The sequence below is a fragment of the Myotis daubentonii genome, chromosome 8 (genome assembly GCF_963259705.1).
Source record: "Myotis daubentonii chromosome 8, mMyoDau2.1, whole genome shotgun sequence".
Classification (NCBI taxonomy): Eukaryota; Metazoa; Chordata; class Mammalia; order Chiroptera; family Vespertilionidae; genus Myotis; species Myotis daubentonii.
The window spans coordinates 90,756,235-90,781,940 of record NC_081847.1 but is presented as its reverse complement, the minus strand read 5'-3'; the positions used below and the strand labels follow the sequence as shown (position 1 = coordinate 90,781,940).

Sequence of the window (25,706 nt, the reverse complement as noted above, 5' to 3'; positions counted from 1 at the left end):
TGACCTGTCCTCCTCACGTATGTCCAGTGCAAGGCTCTGCCTCTCGGCTGCTGCTTCAGACGTGGTCACACACTTCGAGGAAAGCAGTCCCAAGGAACGGTCTCACCTCTGGACTTCCTTCCGGACTATGGTCCTCTTATAACTGCTACATTGGTCACAGTTTTTTTGTGAAGATGTTTTCTTCTACGTAGTGTGGATTTTCTGCTTGGCTTCAGCAGGAAGGCTGGATGACCTGGCCTGCCATACCAGCACCGGTCTTCAGGTGGTCATTTCTAACAGGCTCAGTGAGCACGGGTCTTCCTTCTCCCGGATAGAAGAGGGTTACACATTGTAACTGGGCATCAGACACAACACACTGACAGACAAGACTCATGTGCCCACGTGTAACAAGGTCACAAGGACTGCAGGAACAAAGACCGTGCTTCACTTTTGGAAACAAAGATGATATAATGCTTTCTCAGGAAATCGGTCTAGTACCTGCCATCATAATACAGTTGGCATTCATTTTAAATAAAGAATATATTAGGTCCTCAGAATAGAAAAAAAAGAGCATCTAATAAATGTATACAGTGAATAGTGTGTCTTTATTCTATTTACAGTACATTTGTTATAAATATAATACATTTTTGAAAAGCTTATTTTTTTATTAACTGAGATTTATATTTTAAACAGATCAACTCAAATGTTAAAGTTACATAATAAAGAATATGATAATTTAAATGACAAAAATCTCATATTGTGAAATACTGCACACTATGCTGAGATGAATGAGGAAAAAAGGTCAAACTCCTTTCAAAACTATATTCAAAGCATCAGAAAAAAATTTCTTTTTACAAAGTTATGTATAAGCCATAGGAACCACCAGGTACTGAACCATGACTTTATAACCAAAGTTCAGAACTGATTTTAGAGAACCGTGTGAAGACAGGAAAATTGCTATTTCATACTCTATTGAACTTCACAGTAAAGCTGGAATTTGACTAAAGGCTTAATAGGAGTACTGCCAACCAGGCCTTTCTTCCTCAAAATCGTCTAATGTTCGCATACCATCAGTAAGTTGTAACAGCAGACTTAGACACTGATTTTTAAGATGGTGCTTAATAAGGTGCATGGATATGTTGAAATTCTGCAATATGAGCATGTAAATTATTACCAGGTTTAAAGAAATACAAAAGAAGAATATCAGTATTCTCAGTCCAACGTGCTTTACATCATCAACAAATTGACAAGTGTTTTGCAGTGATCCGACACCAACCTCCAGAACAAGTTAGGTATTTCAAATACTGCTGTAAAAGTCAGTCAGTAAAATAAACTGATTCTTGTGGATTTCAGTACAACTTTATAAGCTGTCACACATTATTAATGATGATTAGGGCAGGCATGGAGTTCTGCTGACTTGTTTCAAACACTGTAACTTGGTCCGATAACTTGGCAAATACCCTAGGGGTTCCAAGGTTATAGACACCTGTGTGGACAAAGCATGCCTTCAGCTGCAAACTGTGAATCTCCTCGCTTTTAAGCTGCAGTTTATACTGTGTTTGTCCAAGCCACGTAAACGACCCATGGATTTCCAATGATTCTGGACTAAGGAAGGAGGGAAAGGGTAAGTTGAAGGGTTTTTTCTTTATAAATTTATCCCCAAAGTCCCAATTAACACATCCCTTCTATCAAGCAATTTTATTTCTAGAAATAATTTTATGAAGCCAACTATTTATTAATGATAACTATAATGGCAATGCTGTTACTACTATTGCTATACTAGTTAACATTTATGAACAGTTACTATGTTCTAGGTACAAGGCTAAGAGTGAATTATCTTATTTAACACTCAAAACAGCAGCTAGCAAATGATGGAACCTGTTTTCAAACCCGAGCTTTTAACCACCACCTGGCTATCCATACATAATAACATGTGTATATAAGAATGCTTATAATATTGAAACTGTTTATAATACTGAAAAGTGGAAAGCAACCCAGTATCTACCAATAAGTCATTAGTTCCTTAATTACAATACAAATAATCATACACAGAATGTGTTTGGATTTCAGAGAGCTGCTTCCGATCCTGGGATGTTAATCAACAATAATCAGTGTTATGTTTCACATTACTTTTCTAACAATCCAAAAAGCACCAGTTCTTGGCATATCAGTTGCAGGAGTATGAACCAGCATTTTTTTTAAAGTATTATTTACAATCAGGAAAATAAAACTTTAAAAAAAACCAAACACACCTTTTATCACAAACTTGCTGGTTTTCAATTTTAGAGTTCTTTCTCACCAACAAACTTCTATAAAAATTTTTAGCTCTGGTCAAATTAATGTGCTGCTTTGGGGGATGTGTTCTTTTGTCCCTATCCTATGCTAAGACGAGCCTCCGTAACCCTTTGCTAACACTTCTGCAACACCAAACAGAAGAAATCAGGACACGCCTGAGTAAACTTTATCCATGTTAGTAACTATTTTCAGAATTTCAAAATATTAAATTGGTCTCAAATCAACCTTAAACTATAAAATAACCTTACACTACATAAACCTTTACCTTGTTGTTTTATGCCGAAGATCAACTATTACATCCACATCAGCCTTAGAACAATTGGAAAGTAAAAGGGTGACTGGTACTAAACAAAGGCTATGGAAGAAAAATAAACAATAATTAGCTGTGTGTTTTTAAAAACCAACTTTCGAGTAAATAACACTTAAGAGTACCTAATAGAGAAGAAGCTCCTTAAAAACCACTAGACTTAAGAAGGGAAAAAACTGAGTTCCAAAACCACTTAAGACAAATTGTGTATGTAAATAAAGTAAAACGTAGTAATACAATACCTGAGTAAGTATCACATCCACAATACACACATCCTGAAGAATACACACGCCCACAAAACCATTTTTTATTTCAATGTATTATAGTTAATCTTTTAAAAAAACAAAACGAAAACACTAAAATATTTCTAGGTGGTTATTTCCCAAAATGAAAAACAAAAGTAAATAATCTCAACTACAAAAGACTAATGGAGAAAAAATTAAATCATGGAAATGCCAACATGTAATCCTGTCTCTTCCTCATTCACAGTCTCTCAGTGAACAGGCCGATACCAAGTGCTTTTTCATTGGGAATGGGGCTCTTGCCTCGCCAGCCCCACCCCATTCCTGGTTTTCTATTCCTCTTCATTCATTCCTGTCGCTTCTTTCACCCACACATCTCAGGAACCTGGCACTTCACTCCCTCTTCATTTTCCTCTGGAAGTTTACCACTTGGTAAGTCTTAAGTAATTAATGCTGTCGAAATTTGAACTGTTTTGATGTGTCTATTTTGCATTCATGTCTTGGGTTTAATTTCTGTCTCCAAAACAAACACAAAATGATGTAATATTTTTTCCTTGTTTCTGACTTAATGATAAACCTGCTCTTTAAAAGGAAACTTTGGGCAACTGAGGTGGCTGAGGCAATATCCATCTTTAACCACAGCAGCAACACAGAGAACTGCAGTAAAGGGTAAATTACTAACACCAATACCTATAGATTAACTATTATTCTAAATTTCTCCTTCAGCATTTGGGTTAATGCCATTGTCAGTTATAGAAGTGTGTGTGTGTGTGTGTGTGTGTGTGTGTGTGTGTGTGTGTTGTATAAAAATTTTAACCAAAAAACCCCTCAAACCTTTTTTGATGAAATGGGTGGTTAAGTGACTCTGGGTAGTGAAGACTTGTTTTAATGAGACTAGAAAGCTGCTCTACGGATGGTCTTGAAGAAACTGCAGTGTTTTCTGGCCTGAAAAATTTTAATGGTTCCATTTCTGGTGGCTCCTGAAAAAAGAAAAAATGCATGACAATAAAAGCACTGCCTTATTATAATGTACTAGAGGCCCGGTGCACAAAAATTTGTGCACTCGGGGTTGGGAGAGGAGGTCCCTCAGCCTGGCCTGTGCCCTCTCACAGTCTGGGACCCATCAGGAGATAATGACCTGCTGGCTTAGGCCTGCTCCTGGGTGGCAGAGGGCAGGCCCAATCCCTAGGTGCAGCCCCTGGTCGGGCTCAGAGCAGGGCCAATTGGGGAGTTGGGGCACCGCCCCCTGTCATGCACAGAGCAGGGTCCATAGGGAGGTTGCAGCGCCACTCCTGTCATGCACAGAGCAGGGCCCATCAGGGGGGTTGGGGCTCTGTACCCTGTCACACACAGAGCAGGGCCGATCAGAGGGTTGGGGCTCCGCACCCTGTCACACTGATCCCGGTGCTGGGAGGCCTCGCTGCTCTGCTGATCCCAGGGCCAGGACGCCTCTCGGCTCCCCTGATCCCTGGCCTGGAGGCCTCTCGGCTGCTGATAACCATGGCCTGTAGGCCTCTTGGCTCCGCTGATAACTGGGGCCTGGAGGCCTCTCGGCTCCGCTGATCACCTGGGCTGGGAGGCCTCTCGGCTCTGCTGATCACCTGGGCTGGGAGGCCTCTCGGCTCCGCTGATCACCTGGGCTGGGAGGCCTCTCGGCTCCGCTGATCGCGGGGCCTCTGACTCCGCTGATCACGGGCCTGGAGCGGGCCGGGAGGTCTCTTGGCTGATCACCGGGGCCGGGAGGCCTCTGGACTCCGCTGATCACCAGGGCTGGGAGGCCTCTCAGCTCCGCTGATCACCTGGGCTGGGAGGCCTCTCGGCTCTGCTGATCACCTGGGCTGGGAGGCTTCTCGGCTCTGCTGATCACCGGGGTTGGGGGGCCTCTAGGCTCTGCTGATCGCGGCCGACTCTCGCCTCCCTGACTCTCGCCTCCCTGATTGCGGGGCTGGGCCGACTCTGGCCTCCGCTGATCTCAGGCGGGGAGGCCTCTCGGCTCCGCTGATCGTGGGGCCAGGAGGCCTCTGGACTCTGCTGATCCCAGGCCCTGAGGCCTCTCTGCCCTGCTGCTTCAGGGCTGTTTGGCTTCGCTCTGCTTGGAGCCTGAGTATGCAAATTAACCGCCATCTTTTAGCTTCTATAATTGAAACATTGTATCTTTTGGAGTCGTTGCTTCAGGAGCTCAGAGCCCCGCAGCTGCGGGGATCCTTGACTTTCTCCATCGCTGGGGCCACCAAGCTTCCTGTTCTCAGCTGCCTGGCTGCCAGCCGCCATCTTGGCTGACAGTTAATTTGCATATCTCACTGATTAGCCAATGAAAAAGGTATCGGTCGTACGCCAATTACCATTTTTCTCTTTTATTAGTATAGGATAATGAATACAAAGTTAAAACCAATAAAGTAAAGCAGACACTATTTCTGCTGTTATTTAAACAAACAGTTGGAATCATCTGCAATATAATTTAGGATAAAGAAACTAGGATATGGAATCACTTATTCATTTCCCATTTATTATGTGCTGAACTTAAATGTTGTTTTTTAATATATTTTTATTGGTTTCCAAGAGGGAAGGGAGAGGGAGAAAGAGATAGAAACATCAAGGAGAGAGAATCATTGACTGGCTGTCTCCATGAATTCCAGCAACTTCACATATTAGCTCTATGATCTTAGATAAACTATTTAATATGTTAAGACTTAACTTCCTCATATGTAAATAGGGGTTTATAATAATAACAATAACTCCAAAAGTTGTGGTTCTCATCTGGTGAAAGTGCTTAGTAGTAACGCTATAGTCATTCCGTTGTATAGCATCTGTTTAATTTTTTAATTTAAAGCTGGAAAATTAAGATCTAGTATCTATAAAAACAATATAAGATAACTATTTGAATTACTGGACTAAACGTGCTTAACTTTTGCTCACAGATACTGTGAGAACTTTTTGGTAAGATCAAACAGCATTTCAGGAGAAATAAGAAAATATTGAACACGATTCCCAGCTGCTGCCTGACCCCAGAGGGCGCCTGTTACATTTTAAGAGGTGCCCCTGGAATCCCACAACAGGGCGGGCCTGTCACAACAAGTAAGGAAATATAGAGAACACTGTTCTTCCAAGCAAAGCAATTCTTTATATAATATGAATTATAGATTCAATATAGAGTATCCCTTAGGAAACCTCAACATCACAAATGCATCTTAATACTCTTAAAAGGGGTTAATGAATTTTATAAGAAATTTATGTTAATTTCTCATTTTAATCAGTCTTCTCAACCAATCATCAACTCAAATCCCAACAGAAAGACTTGCACAAGCCAGATTGCATCAAAAATACAACCTCCCCACACACAAAAAACAACCGCCACCTCCTTCACCCCCAGTTTACAGGAAAGCCCCAAAGCAAACTGTTAGTACCTGTTTCTGAGGAGACGAATAGGCTTCTTTTCCTACAGTGTGAAGAATGACATGATGCTGACCTTCCAAAATAAGCTGCTTACTGTCTTCCACTACGTAAGCCTAAGACACAAAGCATAGGAATGTCACCCTGCTTAGCAGCAACCTGAAAAGCAACTCAGGGACTCTCTTTCCCTGCTACTGCGGAGTTAGGCTGCGGTGGGGTTGGGTGCGTTCAAATCTTGGCTCCATCCGTAACCTGCCTCCATGGCTGAGGGCGCATTGCTGCTGGAGGTGTAATGGGGCTAATGCTGCTCAGTGCTGAAGACCGCCCTCAGCCACCGTGGCCCAGCGTGCGGAACTCTCCAAGCTGCCACAGCCTCAGCCAAATGCCAAGCCCATCTGTGTGTGCTTGCCTCCACTCTGAGGAGCCTCTATATGTCCAGTTGGCAGAGGCCCTTTGTGCCCAACGCCAAATCAACCTAATTACCTTGACAAGAAACTAGGGGAAAAAATCAGCCACTATAAAACCGACAGAGAGGGAAGCCCGTAAAAATGGTTGGCTGCAGCTGTGCGGTGGTTACGGACTATGGCAAAGAGTCTCAGGTCAAGCATGTCACCGAGGAGTATTTCAAATGCAAGAAATGAATAAACTCAGCTTTGTTTTTCCAAAAAAAAAAAAAAAGTAACTAACGCAGTATTTAATGGACGGTAGGAATATTATGGCTACTACCTATCAATTACTAACATGGCTGTGTCAGCATTTCTACTTTTATTTATTCATTGAATCTATAAAGTATGTGTCGAAATCTGTCTGCCTCAATATAACACAGCTGGATTGGATGCTTCAGAGACACATCTTGAAATCTTTTCCAATTTGCTCTAGAGCGCCGAAGGCACTAGTACAAACGAACAGTGTCATGAGACAAACTCCTTTTCTTTACTGGAATACCCATGGAGGCAAAGGCTTGTTGTATTCCTCTTTATCTGCTGGAAGCATATGAAGGAGCATGCACAAGATAAAATGTTCTGTCATTATAAAACAAAAAAAATGCTCCAGGCCTTGGCCAACTGGGTAGCTCAGTTGGTTAGAGCAGTGATTCTCAACCTGTGGGTCGCGACCCCTTTGGGGGTCGAACGACCCTTTCACAGGGGTGAGTCACCTAAGACCATCAGAAAACACACACATATATAGCCGAAACCGGTTTGGCTCAGTGGATAGAGCGTCGGCCTGCGGACTGAAGGGTCCCAGGTTCGATTCCGGTCAAGGGCATGTACCTAGGTTGCGGGCACATCCCCAGTGGGAGATGTGTAGGAGGCAGCTGGTCGATGTTTCTCTCTCATCGATGTTTCTAACTATCTCTCTCCCTTTCTCTCTGTAAAAGATCAATAAAATATATTAAAAAAAAGAAAACACATATATAATTACATATTGTTTTTGTGATTAATCACTATGCTTTAATTATGTTCAATTTGTAACAATGAAAATACATCCTGCATATCAGATAGTTACATGACGATTCATAACAGTAGCAAAATTACAGTTATGAAGTAGCAACGGAAATAATTTTATGGTTGGGGGTCACCACAACATGAGGAGCTGTATTAAAGGGTCGCGGCATTGGGAAGGTTGAGAACCACTGAATTAGAGCGTCATCCCAGTATGTCAAAGCTGCAGGTTCAATCCCCGGTCAGGGCACATACAAGAATCTACCAATGAATGCAACAATAAGTAGAACAACAAACTGATGATGTTTTTCTCTCTCTCTCCAAAATAAATAAATAAAAATAATTTTTAAAATATGCTACAGCAAAAAATAAAGGTAAAAATAAAGGTAAAAATAAAGGGAAACAAAGGCGACTGGCAAATGGAATAGATGAAAGATGAATAGCAACAAATGAGTAATGGGTACCAAGAGGTTCATGCTGCTATTTCCCCTTTTTCAGTGTTTGGAAAGAGTTTACTAATTAGTAAAGAGTTTACTAATATCTGCTGCCATGAAGCTCATCATGTGTGCAGTATTCTCAGCACCACTTAGAAATATCAATAATACAGAGAAAAGCGACTGAATTTGAAAGAATTCTTCCTTGTGGCAAAAAAAGTCATTATGGAACTACTAAAAAAGTTATAAAACAACCGTAATACTGAAACTGGAATATTGACACAGGAAAAAACATAAGTAGCAGTTTACATTTGTTCTTCGGCTCAAGAATCAAATACATAAGCAATGCTTGCTGAAATAATGTAATAACACTTACCTTCCACAATACGACAACATTCAAGTCCACCTCACTGCACTTCTGAATTAATCTCACAGCGTCCTCTACTGACTGTTTTTCCGTATGTGCTGACGGCTGGGCTTTTTTTAATTCAGAGGATAAACTTCGATAAAAGAAATCTGCACACGGGCTTGCGGAACTTATTATCTGTTAAAAGAATATCACTTATCTAATAAATGTTTTCTACTGAATATACCCTGCCAAATTTTTATTTCTATAACTTGTACATATCCAAAAGGCTTATTCGATAATTTCGTGTCCATGTGTTGACTGTAGAGAGGCCACACTAATACTTAAACACCTAAAATATCTGGTACAAATTACCCGGAATCTTAAAAGATGTTACTTCAAAATAATCTACACTGCTGTGACATTAGGTTTGACCTTTCAAGTATCCATGATGAATGAGTAGTTCTAAGAAAATGATTAAAAAATAAATTGTTGAATGAAAAGTAATTTTTTTTACTATTAAAATATTAAAGTATTTCTCATTCAAATAATTAGAACACTAGGCAACATCTCACCAAGCAGAATGCAAGTGAGTCTCTGGTATTAATTTGGCTTTTTCACTTAAAGGGAGAGAATATGAGAAAAGAATTTTAAATGGACTCAGCACTACAGGATTTCCCTTAATGGAATCTTGTTTCACTGTAAAATCTCTTACTTAGATTTCCTGCATTACAGGCTGTATTATATAGATGCCAACCTTAGATTTAATAAAAATGTACATTTTCCCCATTAGGAGTGAACTTTTCTGGTAAACTACTGTTCCATAGTTTTCTCATTGATCTGCAATGCTTGGTAAGTTCTACTCAACCAGATTCATCAGAAGGGAAAATGCCTTTGTTTCTGTCTTCAATGTTCCCGTATAAAACTATTCAGTAACAATACAATAACAATTACAACCTGAATATAATTTAAGAGTCCTGATGATGTTTCTAGATATTTTAAATTAAAAAATGAACAAAACACAACAACTGAAGTCCTGAAGCTAAATTCAACCATTCAGGAAGCACAGTAGCTGCGAAAGTCATACTTGTTTTAGAATTATTGGGGTTTTGGTGCTCTGAGCTATTTCTAAATAGCTTTTTCCTCAAAATGTCAAAAGACAGTCACAAAGAGTAAGACAGATGAAGGCAAATGATAAGAGAAATACAAAAATAAAAGGATGTTTGGAATTATCAAGGGGAAAAACACAAGGAAGAAATAATACCAATAACAGCACACAACAACACAGAATTTTACGTCCTTGGTCTAGAATTTTTTAGAAGCAGATCCCCAGATCTCCTCTTCAGATTATCTGCAGGGCTGGTTGAAAATGCATATTCCCAATCTCCACCCAAGACATAAGGAAATGGAGCTTTAGAGGTGGAAAGGCAAAGCTCTCATTTTTACAAAATTCTCTAAGTAAAAAATAGGGTCTGCAGATAACCTCAAGATCACCTGGCAGATTCCTATATAATAAAAAGCTAATATGCAAATCAACTGAACAGCAGAACGACTGGTCACTATGATGTGCCCTGACCACCAGGGGGCAGACGCTCAATGCAGGAGCTGCCCCCTGGTGGTCAGTACGCTCCCACAGGGGACAGCCGCTCAGCCAGAAGCCAGGCTCACCACTGGTGAGCTCAGTGGCAGTGGCGCGACCCGCCTCCACAGCAGCGCTAAAGATGTCCGACTGCTGGCTTAGGCCCACTCCCCCAGCAGGGCTCCAGGACTGCGAGAGGGCGCAGGGTGGGCTGAGGGGACCCCCGCCCCCGAATGCATAAATTTTGTGCACTGAGCCTCCAGTATAATAATATAGACCAGGGGTCCTCAAACTGCGGCCCGCCGGAAACATTTATCCGGCCCGCCGGGTGTTTTTGCCGCTGCTGCCTGTTGCTTAGCAGCCGACTAGTTTTTTTTTAAACTATAGTCTGGCCCTCCAACAGTCTGAGGGACAGTGAACTGGCCCCCTGTTTAAAAAGTTTGAGGACCCCTGATATAGACTCTCAGGCTCACTCCAGTTCTGCTACATCAGAATCTGCACTTTAGATCCCCAGGTGACTCATATGCACATTTTGAAAGTTTGAAAACTACTACTCTAAGGAATTCTTACAAATAATGAAGTTGGGAGTATCACTGCTCTAGACAATAAAACACTTAAAATCATAAGAGTTCATTGTTTGGGTCTCAGTCATGTGGTAAACAAAATCCGGAGGAGTATCATCTCTGTGTTCCACTGTGACCACTTTCTCTAGTAGACAGGTTCCTTCATATAAACCTGTTTCTTTTTTTAGCCCCAAGAACTATACGTATTTCATGATACTCTTAAAAGAAAGTTAATTTTAAGTAATTAATTAAAATGGTATAACCCTTATAGCATTTTTGGTCTGTTCTGGGACATGAAGTCAAATTATAAAACCCAACAAAATTGACAAGTTCATTCACCAAAGAATTTGGGGATCACTAAAGTAATAGTTTTGCCAAAAGAGGTAGATGTTCCAAAACTGTGACTTTTATTGTTATTATTATTTTTTTATTTTTTATTTTTTTTGAGAACTGTGACTTTTAAAATCAAATGCTACTGTGTAAAACTTTAGACAATTAAAAAAAAATATATAAAAAAATTAAATGCTACTGTGTTTATTTGCATACCTGTTCATTTCCAAAGATGATATCTGCAAAGGTGTATTCTTCTGAGGACTGCGTGGCAACTGAAAAATAGAGGGGAAAAACCTAATCATATCACTGCCATGAAATATAAAATGACCACAAAGAAAGGTTAAAGTAAAATGAATTTACCTTCTTTTTCTTTACATCGTATTGCCTTGAAGCAAAACTTTCCTTTTTCCCTACTGCCAAGTTTGGCATCTAGGAAGAAAAGAAAATTTCAAAGATCGTTCTCAGTTTATGACATGTTAAAAGCAATTCATTATTCAGATTTCCTCAGTCAAATTGGAAAATAATTCATAATTATTAACTAGAGGCCCAGTGCACGAATTCATGCATAGGTGGGGTCCCTCAGCCTGGCCGGCGATTGGGGCTGATTGGGGCCGCAGGAGGTTGGCCGGGGGGGGGGGGCGGGGGGCACAGGAGGTTCCAATAGGGATCATTGGGGCCGGCTGGCCAGGGGGCGTGCTGCAGGAGGTTGGCTGGTGGGGGGGGGGGGGGGGGGGGGAGAGGGACCAGAGAAGGTTGGCCAGCTGGGGGTAGGGACTACGGGTGGTTGGCCGGCCGCAGGAGGTTGGCTGTGGGAGTACACTGACCACCAGGGAGCAGCTCCTGCATTGAGTGTCTGCCTCCTGGTTGTCAGTACACATCACAGCGACCAGTTGACCAGTCGTTCGCTTAGGCTTTTATATATTACAGACTAGAGGCCCGGCGCACCAAATTCGTGCGGGGGGTGGGGGGGTGTCCCCCTTGTCCCAGCCTACACCCTCTTGCAATCCGAGACCCCTTGGGAAATGTCCGACTGCCGGTTTAGGCCTGATCCCACAGGCAGGCCTAAACTGGCAGTCGGACATCCTACTCGCCTGCCTGCCTGCCTGCCTGGTTGCCCCTAACCACCTCTGCCTGCCTGCCTGATTGCCCCTAACCACTCGCCTGCCTGATCACCCCTAACCACCTCTTCCTGCCTGCCTGATCACCCCTAACCACCTCTGCCTGCCTGCCTGATCGCCCCTAACCGCTCCCTGGGGGGTGGGGCCAGCTGGGGCGAGGGGCTGTGGTCGTTCCGGTCTCTGGCCGTTCCACCGTTTCGGTCACTGGGCTTTTATTATATAGGATGTTTAAAGAAAAATGTCTTTGCTTTCATCTCAATGAAGTAAATCTCAGCTCTTTAAAAGGATAAAATTAAATTTTCTTGAAATACATGTTTGTATGTCTGTCTATCTATCTATATGACAGTATAGATAGACAGAAAGCTTGAAAGATTAGAATTTGTGGGCTAAGAAGTCTACAATCCCACCACTCTACCATTATCGCATTTCCTTTCTGTATCTATAATAATAAAAGTGTAATATGCTAATAAGACCGGAAGGCCGGACGACCTTCTGGACAGAGCTGGGGCTGTGAGGGCCAAGGCAGCCACCACGACTGTGAGGACCAAGCCCCTTTCAGGGATTTCGTGCATCAGGCCTCTAGTTTCTTCATAATATGCATGATTTATTTATTTATTTTTTTAAATATATTTTATTGATTTTTCACAGAGAGGAAGGGAGAAGAATAGAGAGTTAGAAACATTGATGAGAGAGAAACATCGATCAGCTGCCTCCTGCACACCTCCTACTGGGGATGTGCCCGCAACCAAGGTACATGCCCTTAGCCGGAATCGAACCTGGGACCTTTCAGTCCACAGGCCAACACTCCAATCACTGAGCCAAACCAGTTAGGGCATAATATGCATGATTTATACCAATATTGTTATATGCACGTAATTTGCTAGAATATATTTTTTCACCACTGCAAAAGCCTCTAAAATGCTAATATATTTTAATTACCACAAAATAGTTTTAGTTGCAGCTTACTTTACATTACAGCTACACTGAATTTTTCCCTACTGAGCATAAATCTTGCAATAAACTGCTCTGACCTGTATGGGCTTTCCCTTATTTTGTTAATTCCTTTATATAAATGTCCAAAACAAGGATGACCCTAAGGCTAAGGGTTTAAACATTTTTTATATCTTTTGAATATGTATCATACAATTCATTTCCAGATGGAGCAAATACCATTTTTCCAGCCTCCACTCTACTAGATACTCTCATTACTGGCAGGATGATAAACTGATAGAAATACTCTGGAAAACAATTTGTCGATATATATCACAAGTATGCATACTCTTTTTTTTCACCGTTAATAGGTATGGAAACACACAGAAGAGCCAGTGAGTACATGCATGGTTATATTCAGAAAACCCAGCCTTCTAGTGGCAAAGGAAACATCCATCTTCTGGTCTCTAAGTTTCTGTACTGTTTGAAATTTTGACAGTGATCGTATATCCAGGTACCAATTTTACAAGTGAATAAAAAATAATGCAAATAGATCTTGAAGAGAATAAAAAGATGGAAAAGAATCAATTAAAACAAGTAATTTGATTTATAGTTATATAAACTAATGAAGGCACAATTTAATGCTTAATAAAATCAATTATAAAGAAGGTACCATATTATGGTACTACTCTAGGGAAAAACAAAGTCAAGCAATGAAGGTATGTCAGAATTTACTATGAAGAGGGAAAAAGGCACAAACCTTTGTTTTCAGAGAGATTTACAGATTTCTGTAACTTCCAGTGTTTGCTACTACTTGACACTTGTACTATATGGAATTCCTTAACACCTGCTTCACTCTATCAAAAAGAAATGAAAGAATCATTCAGGATTTAGGAGCACTAACGTATTCTAATGAAAACAATATTCAAACACTGGTACCAAAGTCAACATCGATTAACATAAGATGAAAATTTTATTTTAAAATTAACAATACACATTTCAGAAAGTTTATTTAAATTCCTTTAACATTCTTAAAACACACAAACCAACACTGCCATCTAAGAAATGTTTATAATGTATTCCTAGTGGCAAATTTTAAAACACTAAAAATATTCATAATGAGTTACTGGTAGTGTTTAATAGATCGAGAATTATTTGTTCTCAATTTTTAATCAAAACTATATCGTTTTATTTCTTCTCATCTTTCTGATATAATCCATTCCCAGTAAGGCAAAAAAATGAACAAAAAACTCTACAAAACAATAAGCATGACCAATGGACACAGACAATAGGGGGGGGTAAGTGCTAGGGGGCGGGAGTGAATGGGGAGAGGTCAATAGGAAAAAGGAGATATATGTAAAACTTTCAACAATAATTTAAAAAATGAAATAAAAATAAAATGATGTGGGGAAAAAAACACACAACTCACAAAACAGAATCCCAATATAAAGTTATTTAAGTCACGTATGTTTTTATTCTCCTGAAGAAGAGCCAATATGAAAATTAAAATTTTCTCTTTCAATTATTGATTTGGGGGGGGTGGGGGGTGGGGGGATAATCAAAGTATTAGTGCATTAACCCTAAATATCCTAAAAAGAAGTGCCCTTACATATTTATGAAGCTAAAAGCAAAGTACATTATAGAATTAATATTTTAATAAGTATTTGAATTGAACCACTCTAAAGCTCAGATCCTATTTTAAGTATGAGACTGCATTCCTTTTTTAAAGAATATTTATTTTTATATTTTGAGTACATAAACAGGAATGGTAAAATGTTTGAAAAGCTTTATATAAAGGAAATTGTACTGTCAGAAATGTACGTGAAGGATTATCAAATTAATACTGAATGTGAAATCCTAACAGAACTTTATATAAATTTAATTACAAAAGAGATTCTCAATGGTGAGAGCTCTTTTGGGTTGAATTACTAGCATATGAGGCTACATTATCATGTGCAAATGTACCATATTTATGCCACCAGATCCTGTTATTTGGAGACTTAAAATTATAAAGCTAATGGAGAATTAGTATGTTTTCATACTCTGTTCTTGTGAATGGAAAAATATCCATTACTAAAAACAAAGGAAATACTTCAAATAGAATTAAAAACAAAATTTAGTTTTAAACCAACTTACAGTATTGATATTTTCCACATCCACAAAGACTAGCATATTGCCTCCTCTGCCCTCCTCATCTTCCAGAGAATTACTTCTGCAAACGGTGGCACGTGCGTTCAGAGACCGGCTGGTGCAAATAACTGCTGTGTGTCTCAATATCCTGTGACTGAGGAAACAAAAACTGCAAATTTAATCTAAACACCTCTTCCTGTGTATGACTCTCTAATTCCAAAGAAAGCTTTTAAAACCTCATCACTCTCAGAATCATTTAAAAATATACATGTATAATAAAGTACAAGTACCCAGCTGGCCTACGTTCAATACATTCTCCTCATCTGGAGGGTACGATTAGTCTCTCTGACTTAGGAAAACCATCTTCATGTAGTAATGTCCTGACTGCCTCCTCTGTGGTAGCAGCTCCAAAGAAACTACCTACCAAGTCAACTCCACACTTCACCTGGCACTCAAAGCCCTCCACAATAAAGCCTTACATTTCAAGCTGTATTTACTCCCCTTTACTTCCCCCTTTATGTTTTACACTGTGGCCAAACTCACTCATTCAGGTTGTAAATCTCATAAATCCTCATACATATAGTCCCGGAAGACCCACTATGCTCTTGCCTATCCCCCGATATGCAAATTCTGAAATCTTCACTTTTCTTGGAAGCTCATTTCATCTCTACTATATTCCATAAAGCCTTCCCTGTTGTCTTGGCCAAAGTATTCTCTATCATCTTCTTGAGGAGAATTAGCACTGACCAAGGATCTGAAATGTTCTTATGCTTACAAATACTGTATCATTTCTCCTCAGAGTCTTATATTTTAAATACTCCATTAAATAAATGTAGCACAGCCCTGACCGATTTGGCTTAGTGGATAGAGCGTCGGCCTGTGGACTCAAGGGTCCCAGGTTCGATTCCGGTCAAGGGCATGTACCTTGGTTGTGGGCACATACCCAGTGGGGAGTGTGCAGGAGGCAGCTGATCGATGTTTCTCTCTCATCGATGTTTCTAACTCTCTATCCCTCTTCCCTTCCTCTCTGTAAAAAATCAATAAAATATATTAAAAAATAAAAATAAAAAAAATAAATGTAGCACAATCACTCCATTTATAAAAATGACAATGCATTAACACAAAGAAAATATTCTACTGTGTAATAGGACAGGCCACAGTCCTTGTGAGAGGCAGGTTTGATTTCTTCAGTGAGCACCATTAAAACACCACCCCAATCACCTGTCAAGCACATACATACTTTTTTTTCATAGATTCTTGTGGGGCAGGGGAGGGCACAAGGGAAAAAGAAAGTTAAAATAATTTTCTTAAAACAGAATGACTGCAGGCATGTTGTCTTCATATATAAATGACACTTGTGAACTTCATTATTATGTGATAACTCTCGCCAAAAAATTCAGTTTTATTAAAGAATCATAAAGTTTATAAATAGAGAAGCCACTAAGAAGATTACACTAGCCTGGCTGGTATTGCTCAGTGGGTGAGCATTGACCTATGAACCAGGTCACGGTTCGATTCCTGGTCAGAACACATGCCTGGGTTGAGGGCTCTTCCTTGATAGGGGGCATGCAGGAGGCAGCTGATCAGTGATTCTCTCTCATCATTGATGTTTTCTTCTCTCTCTCTTCTTCCCTGAATCAAATAAAAATATATTTCTTTTAAAAGATTAGTGTAGCTTAATTTTTTCTACTTTTGGCCACTTAGAACTTATAGCTCGCTATATTAGGAACAGCCTCAAATATAAACATCATGTAGCATTTGGAAGGAAGTAATTCATAAAAAAATGACATGTTAGCAAATATCAAAATGTTTATTTGAATTTGTACACATATATTAAACGAAGAGGTTAAATCAGAAGATTCCTAATGCTCACCGTATTTTAGGCAGCTTTTTAACACTTTCATAGTAAAACAGAAAGTTAATTTCATGGACACCTTCTTCATCCGGCCCACGTAACCACAGTGGTAGTTGGACTGAAGCTCCAGGTAGAAGAACAGTGTCTGGAAGGGGAACAGGAATCACCTCTGGCTGACTTCCTATGCCAATGCCAAAGTCTACAGAAGACGCTGACGAGGTGAGCGCTGTACACACAGAGGTAGACTCTGTCACCACAGTCTTGTAAGCACTACAGTTCTCAGAAGCTGAGGGACTTAGTGGTGTTAGAGCAGTCGTGTTACCACCAAAAGTAAAGAACTCTGGACGTTTACAAACAACCTTCAATCCAGTAAGAGGACATTTGCTGACATTGACAAATTCTACATATGCTTTTCTGATTTCTCCACACAGGAGCCCTGTAGGGAAATGTATAAAGAACACCTGCATTGGAGGGAAAAAATAGTATTATATTGTCTGTTAACAATTCTGACCCCCTAGTGAATGAATGACACTTTAAGACCAATGTTACTCAGTAGCAGAGTTCAGTTATGAATTAAAGGAAAAATGTCACTAACAGAGGGTTACTGGCCTAATTTCCACAACTCTGTAGATTACAGACAAGAAAAGTCAAAAGTAATTTAATATGGTTATACGGAGTATGAATTAAATAATTATCAGTCAAAAACTCCTTATCAATATCAACTTGAAAAATAGCTCATTTACTTATACATCATTAAAATGAAAAGATACTAGTACATTATAGGTCTTAAAAGGGAAGAACACAGAGATCCATGATTCCATACCCATAATTTGATAACTCCAAAAGCTCGAAGAACCTCAAGCTTTCAGGAACTCACATGGGAGCAAAAGCTGAAGTTGACTAATGTGGACTTTATATAGCTGTTCCCATTTAGTGTATTATTCATTTAGTCTATGATTCACTCAAGAAATGAGCTTGATAACCAGGTGCTGCCACAAGCCCAACAGGAGTTACATAACACTTTGGACATAAATATGAACATATTCACACAATTTCTAAAAATTAAGACAAAAAGTGACTTCCAACACACATCTGGCCTCGGGATTTTCAGATATTGTGGACCTACACTAAGAGGTAGAAACATGGGCTGACAACTACTTGCATTTAAAGAATCGTTAAGTATAAATGTCAGAACTACGCTGAGAGTATATCAGAAAGGACAACTATAAACAGTATGAGGACAAATGTTCCAATAAAGTTACGGCTGGCAATCCCAAAGGAGTTATAAAAATCCAAGGGATATACCTGTGTTTCTTAATCAACGGTTGAATGGAACTACATTATCACCAGAGTTTAAGGAATCATATAAAATTTGTGGGTATTAGAAGCTTTAAAATGGATATGAGAAAATAAGGGATTAGTGTAGAATCCAAATTATAGGTTAAAAAGAGGAAAAAATAAAGCAGGCATAGCGTTATATTGAAGACACTGCCTGAACTGATTGGCTAGTGTCAAATAAACTTAAGTGAAGTTACCAAATATATGTGCAGGAATATCAATTTTGAGATGTTACATCAAAACAACTACATGAGTAACCAGTGAGACAGAGTACCACAGCCACACTAAAATATACAGACAACTGGATACTATTAACAAGGCTACGGCATTGGTAAAGATGGGAAAGGCGATGGTATAAGTAACAGTTCAGTGATATACCATATGGAGATGTTGTGTAATGTATCTTCAGAATAAAAGTTTTACTAAATATAATAAGTTGGCTCTTTAAGAAGAATCAACATATCTAGCCTTTATTTCAAAAGCACAGTTACTCAAAGTCCTTTTAAACAGTCGATACTGGTAACAATTTCAATTTAAATGGAAAAGTAAGACTAAGACCTACTAATGTATCTTAAAAAAACATGTGTAAATACAAATATGCAAAATGATATGCATATGCTTATTCACTGTGGTTTATCTGTAAGGGAAAAGGACTAGACACAAATCAAACATCTATCACACAAGTCTGGCTGAATAAACTAGATATATACACAACATAGTCTATACAAGAAAGTCAGTGGAAACTTGAATGGGCCTGCTCTTCTCTCTGCTTTTCTATATTAACATGGTAGTGTATATACACAACATTTTAATTTTTATCTTTTTTCCAATGAGCTTCAGAAATTTTCATCCTCACTTTGTTTTGTTTTTGTTTTTGTTTTAAATATTTTATTGATTTTTTACAGAGAGGAAGGGAGAGGAATAGAGAGTTAGAAACAGCGATGAGAGAGAAACATCAATCAGCCGCCTTCTGCACACCCACTACCGGGGATGTGCCCGCAACCAAGGTACATGCCCTTGACCGGAATCAAACCCGGGACCTTTCAGATCGCAGGCCGACGCTCTATCCACTGAGCCAAACCGGCCAGGGCCATCCTCACTTGTTTTGATAAATATCCTATACTAGAAGCCCGGTGCATGAATTCGTGCATAGGTGGGGTCCCTCGGGTTGGCCGGTGATCAAGGCCTATCAAGGGGCTGGCCAGCAGGAGGTTGGCTGTGGGAGCACACTCACCACAAGGGGGCAGCTCCTACGTTGGGCATCTGTCCCTTGGTGGTAAGTGCACATCATAGCAACTGGTTGACCAGTCGTTCTGTTCTAATGGTCGCTTAGGCTTTTATATATAGATAGATAATAAAAGCATAATATGCTAATTGTCCAACCTATCGGTCAACCATTCAGTCAACCGTTGGACCAGTCACTATGACGCACACTGACCACCAGGGCGTAGATCAGCTGTGGGCAAACTACGGCCCGTGGGCTGGATCCGGCCCTTTTGAAATGAATAAAACTAAAAAAAAAAAAAAAAAAAAAAAAAAAAAAGACCGTACCCTTTTATGTAATGATGTTTACTTTGAATTTATATTAGTTCACACAAACACTCCATCCATGCTTTTGTTCCGGCCCTCCGGTCCAGTTTAAGAACCCATTGTGGCCCTCGAGTCAAAAAGTTTGCCCACCCCTGGGGTAGATGCTCAGACCAGTAGGTTAGCTTGTGCTGGGGTCCGGCCGATTGGGACTGGGTGAGATGGCCAGACATGCCCTGGAGCCCTCCCGTGGTCCCTCCCTGGCTGGCCAGCCAACCTCCTGCGGTCCCTCCCAGGCCGGCCGGGCCCATCAGCCCCAACTGGGACTGGGCGAGATGGCCCTGATCGGCTCTGATTGCTGGGAGGCTGAGGGACCCCACCTGTGCACTAATTAGTGTACAGAGCCTCTAGAATAAGACATTATTTCATCAGACTGTAGACTGGTAACTTCTTTCACTACTCCTTTAAACTTCAAATTCTATAAAATATTTCTGACATAAGGTATTAGGAATAGCTCAACCAGCATGGCTTAGTGGTTAAGCGTCAACCTACGAACCACATCATGGTTCAATTCTTGGTCAGGGCACATTGCCGGGTTGTGGGCTCGGTCCCCAGTGTGGGGAATGCAGGAGGCAGCTGATCAATGATTCTGTCTCATCACTGATGTTTCTAAATCTCTCTCCCCCTCTCCCTTCTTTTATGAGTCAAATATATATATGTGTGTGTATATGTATATATATATATATATATATATATATATATATATATATATATATATACACACACACACACACACACACACACACACACACACACACACACACACACGAGTACAGTATTGACACAGAAAGGAATGAGGGAATAGTACTGAGCCAAACAGGTATCACCTGAAAACAAAATAAAACAGCGTATGCATACTTTCAGGATATTAGTATATTAGAAAGTATAAAAAGCTTGCAATATTCAATTAATAGTAATTGGAACTAGAAACAAAATTTGATCCCTACCCCTTGACATTCAGAAGATAAAATTCCCTTGGATTAAAAATAAAACACATAGAAGTTTGACCAGGTAAGTCTGTGTAATTATAAAACTTAGAAGCGACAAAGTAAGAGACTATCAGATATTATTTTATATATGTTGAAAACCTTAGCATGGCCCTGACCAGTTTGGCTCCGTGAATAGAGTGACCACCTGCGGACTGAAGAGTCCCAGGTTCAATTCCAGTCAAGGGCATGTACCTTGGTTGTGGGCACATCCCCAATGGGGAGTGTGCAAGAGGCAGCTGATCGATGTTTCTCTCTCATTGATGTTTCAAACTCTCTATCCCTTTCCCTTCCTCTCTATAAAAAATCAATAAAATATATTTAAAACAAAACAAAAAAAAACCTTAGCATGGTGAAAGACACCACATTAAAGTTAAAATAGGTGCAAAATAGGAATAAACAGAAACTAGCACTGAAATTAGTCTTTAAGTCTTTTATTGGCCCTATTTACACGACACTAAATGCAACATAATTAAGCAAGTGTAAAACCTGGAAAGAATATAAGCAGCTCAGTAATAGCCTATGCTCAACACACACACATCACCACTGTCATGAGTTGTTACCTATCCTACTACTATAGGTATAGAATTAGTACCCACAAAAATCATCCAATGAGAAAAGGGAAACAACACCAATTAAAGGGGTATTAATAGAATTATATGAACATATGGAAGAAAAAAAATCACATAGACAAAAAAATATGAAGATTGACAAGCCTTGTTATCAGAGAAATGTAAATGAAAACAATATCATTTTTCACCAATCTGATTTGCCAAAGTTAAAAAAAAAAAAACAACTGAAAAATACATAGCATGGCAATGCGCAGTCCCACTCCAAAGAAAAGTGCAAACTGCTACAGCCTTGCTGAAGGTAATTTTGTGGTATGTTGCAAAAATTTAAATTTCTATACCCTTTGACCAAGCAATTTCATTTCTAAAGTTTAATCTAAACTAGAATATGGACACAATATATACATAATGACGTTTACCAAAAAAATGTCAGTAACGAAGCCAAGCCTCACTGCGGCAGAACCAAAGGCCTGGGTCCTGGGTGCCGGAGGAAATGACTAAGCTTATAACTTCCCTTATTAGAGAAATTTGAGGATGCAAGAGGAAGGACTGCCTTCCAGTGTTTACCCTTAGCCTTCATAACCTTGCATTTATTCTGCCTCACAGTTAGAGATACCTGATCCAAGGTAGGCCAGAATTCTCTCCCAGAAATTTGAAACTTGTATTAAAGTGGCACGAAAACTGTAAGTTATAAGACTAAGGCCATATCAAAAGCAATGCTTTTAAAGGCCTACAAACATTTACTGCTACATTCCCTGGAGCTGCTGAGTCCTTATTTTTCTTTGGGACTTATTATTCTATACTACTTCAGTTGGCAGGAGATGTCCAATACCCTTCAACTAAATAATGTTTTCTCTTTTTTGGCTTCTGCAAACTAGCATCAATGAGTCTTCTGCAATTAAAAGACCTTGAAGTCCTTCGGCATGAATGCAGAAGTGGGGTGGGGATACAAACAAACAAGTTGAAGGGAACATTGCTTTTTATTCATATTGCTTTAAATTTTTACAGCATTCCCATATTACTTTTATATCTTTATACACACAAAAAAAGCCATTGATTTAATTAACAAAAATCTTCTTTTAGAAGTGTTTTCCCAATTTACATTCATATTTTGAGGGTCATATTTCATAACCAGGCTGTGACTTAATGCCAAGTTGCATGATTACCTTTATCTTTGTGAATTGAATTTAATCCTAGCTTAGTAACTTTAAAAGATCAATGTAATATCAATAACCTCAAAGCCTAAAATTAAAATAACCTCAAAGTATAATCTGAACTTATAAATAAATAATTAAACCCACAAATTTTTAAAAAGTGAAATACCTCCAACAGTGGCATTTCCTCAACGATTATGGGATCTAATCGTCGATCAGGACCATATGTTATAGATGTTTTCTCTTCTTTTGTGCTGTTAAGTCGAGGACCTTGAATTTCTAAATCTTGTCTCCCTCGAACTGACATACTCAAGGACTGTTTCCCTGAAATAAAAAACAATCAGTGTCCTAGCAAACTTAGTATGTTAATATCAGGTTAGCCTGAATATATGAATACTCTCAAGTTTCAGATTATTTCTCGGAAAATTCTAGACTACTGACTAGCATGGTTAATCAAAGAATTAGGCTTTATTTTCATTATACCTATTTTATGCTGCTTAATTTCTCATCTTATTAGATTTTCTTACTTTGCAGAAAGACTACTTATCACTAAATAGGAACCTGTATTTTTAAACCTATATTTAACCATAATGGCTATTATCCAAAATTTTTCTATCTAAGAAAATGACTGTGTTGGACCAACAATTAGATTCAGGTTATGAAAAAGATCTATTCTCGTCCTTGCCAGTTTGGCTCAGTGGATAGAGTGTTGGCCTGCAGACTGAAAGGTCTGAGGTTCAATTCTGGTCAAGGGCATATGCCTGACTTGCGGGCTTGATCCTCAGTGTGGGGTGTGCAGGAGGCAGCCAATGAATGATTCTCTCATCATTGATGTTTCTATCTCTCTCTCTCTCCTTTTCCCTTCCTCTCTGAAATCAATAAAAATAAAGGTATAAGAACAAAGCATAAATATTTTTTAAAAATAGTATCTTAAAAAAATATATCTATTCTCAAAGGGAAAAATTCCAAAATATTGAAAGAGATCAACTTTTCACTTTTACTCATATTCAAATATATTATACTAATACATATACTGATAATAAATGTGTGCTAGTATTTCTTTATAACTACAACTTTCCCTTTTACTCATATTCAAACATATAAGTAAACTAACAAATACTGATAGAAATGCATATACTAATATTTCTGGATAACTACATGATCTCAATAGATTGTACAAAGACAATTAAACTCATTTAATATTCATATGAGATATCTCCCAAAAGCTTCCACACGGTGGAAAAAAAATCAAGGGTATTCAACTATCTTTCCTGCAAGACTACTCAGAGCCTTTAATGTTCAGATGGTGACTGTGATATTCCCAGAGCAGACATATAATGTAGCATTTCCTATACTTTGTTTGATCTATATCCCTATTAGCATTTTACATAATAATAAACTACACTAAATCATGAAAAGTCTGCTTACAAGATGCAACTTATTTCAATAGTGAATTCAGGGATTGTTCTCATTAACGTCCTAAAATAACATCTATATATATAAAAGCCCACCGACCGAATGGCAGAATGACCGGTCGACCAGTCGCTATGACATGCACTGATCACCAGGAAGCAGATGCTCAATGTAGGAGCTGTCCCCTGGTGGTCAGTGCACTCTCACAGTGGGAGCATCACTCAGCTGACCAGGAGGAGCAGCTGCTCCCACAGGAGGAGCAGCTGCTCAGAGGGACGGTCCATAGCCACTTGGCTGACCAGCCATGCCCACCACCAGTGCACGAATCTGTGCACCGGGCCTCTAGTATACTAGGTTTACCAGTAAATAATGCAGATTTTGTAATCCAAGAAAACAGGATAATTTCAAGAGAAACATCAAAAGTGCTTTATTCAAAGTATTGTCCATCGCTAGCTACACATTTCCCCATCTTTCAGATAATTTGTGGATACCATCCCAATAGAACTTTTCTTGTTTTGAGACAAACCATTCAGAGACCCAATTTTCCACTTCTTCATATGTTTTGAAGTGCTGCTTAGAAAGTGCATGTGCCATTGATTGGAACAAGTGGTAATCTGAAGGAGCAAGGTCCGGTGAATACAGCGGGTGTGTTAATACTTCCCAGGCAAGATCTTTTAACGCATCTTTAACTGGTTTCGAAGTGTGTGATGGCACGTCATCATGAAGCAAAATTACTTTGCCCTGTCTTCTGGAATATTCTGTTTGTTTCACAATTAAAACGTGGTTCAAATTGATTATTTGTTGTCGGTAGCGATCAGTATTAACGGTTTCACCTAGTTTTAGAAGCTCATAATACACCACACCTTCCTGACCTCACCAAACGCAGAGCATTGTCTTCTTTCCAAAGCGATTTGGCCTTGCAGTCGATGTTGATGGTTGACCTGGATCAACCCATGATTTTGTGCTTCTGGGATTCTCCACTTTTCATCGCCAGTCACAACTCAATCCAAAAAAGACTTTCTTTTGTACCATTGAAGCATATTTTACTGATGACTTTTCGTTTTTCCATTTGTCTCTCGTTCAGTTTATGTGGCACCCATTTTCCTTCCTTTAAAATCTTTCCCATTGCTTGTAAATGATCGGAAATTGTTTGCTGAGCAACGTTTAATCTTTCTGCAAGTTGTTTTTGAGTTTGACACGCATCTTCATCCAATAATGCTTGTAATTGTTGGGCTTCAAACTTTTTCAGTTGACCTGGATGTTCTTTGTCTTTCACATCATCACTTATAAAGCGTTTAAACCAGCGTTCACAAGTATCTTGAGGTGGAGCATGTTCATCAAAAGCTTCCTGAAGTATTCAGCAGCACTTTTCTTCAAAATAATGAATGGTAACTTACCGCAAATGCTCTTTTTTGGGCACAAAATTCAACATTTTTCTTTTTTTTAAATATATTTTATTGATTTTTTACAGAGAGGAAGTGAGAGAGATAGAGAGTTAGAAACATGGATGAGAGAGAAACATCGATCAGCTGCCTCCTGCACATCTCCTACTGGGGATGTGCCCACAACCCAGGTACATGCCCTTGACCGGAATCGAACCCGGGACCTTTCAGTCCGCAAGTCGACGCTCTATCCACTGAGCCAAACCGGTTTCGGCAAAATTCAACATTTTTAAGTGTAAAAATATCTATGATGTTAACACCTTCAGCAAATTTG

General features: G+C 39.4%; 1 protein-coding gene across 9 annotated transcripts in view; it reads right to left on the bottom strand.

Annotated features, from left to right (window-relative positions):
- Window positions 1–565: 565 nt before the first annotated feature.
- TRAPPC8 (trafficking protein particle complex subunit 8) overlaps window positions 566–25,706 on the bottom strand; it is a 74,232-nt gene continuing 49,091 nt past the window's right edge. For 8 of the 9 annotated variants that reach the window (XM_059707384.1, XM_059707385.1, XM_059707387.1 and 5 more), the window contains 11 exons: window positions 22,747–22,901; window positions 16,962–17,404; window positions 15,095–15,242; window positions 13,719–13,815; window positions 11,271–11,339; window positions 11,124–11,182; window positions 8,466–8,633; window positions 6,228–6,329; window positions 3,658–3,803; window positions 2,540–2,629; window positions 566–1,584 (listed from right to left, as the gene is read on the bottom strand). In XM_059707384.1, the coding sequence (XP_059563367.1) occupies window positions 1,350–1,584; window positions 2,540–2,629; window positions 3,658–3,803; window positions 6,228–6,329; window positions 8,466–8,633; window positions 11,124–11,182; window positions 11,271–11,339; window positions 13,719–13,815; window positions 15,095–15,242; window positions 16,962–17,404; window positions 22,747–22,901 (1,712 nt within the window). In that variant the 3' untranslated portion in view covers window positions 566–1,349. Of the gene's footprint in view, window positions 1,585–2,539; window positions 2,630–3,657; window positions 3,804–6,227; window positions 6,330–8,465; window positions 8,634–8,673; window positions 9,820–11,123; window positions 11,183–11,270; window positions 11,340–13,718; window positions 13,816–15,094; window positions 15,243–16,961; window positions 17,405–22,746; window positions 22,902–25,706 lie in introns of those variants that run through there. The other variant, XM_059707391.1, reaches the window with a different exon arrangement.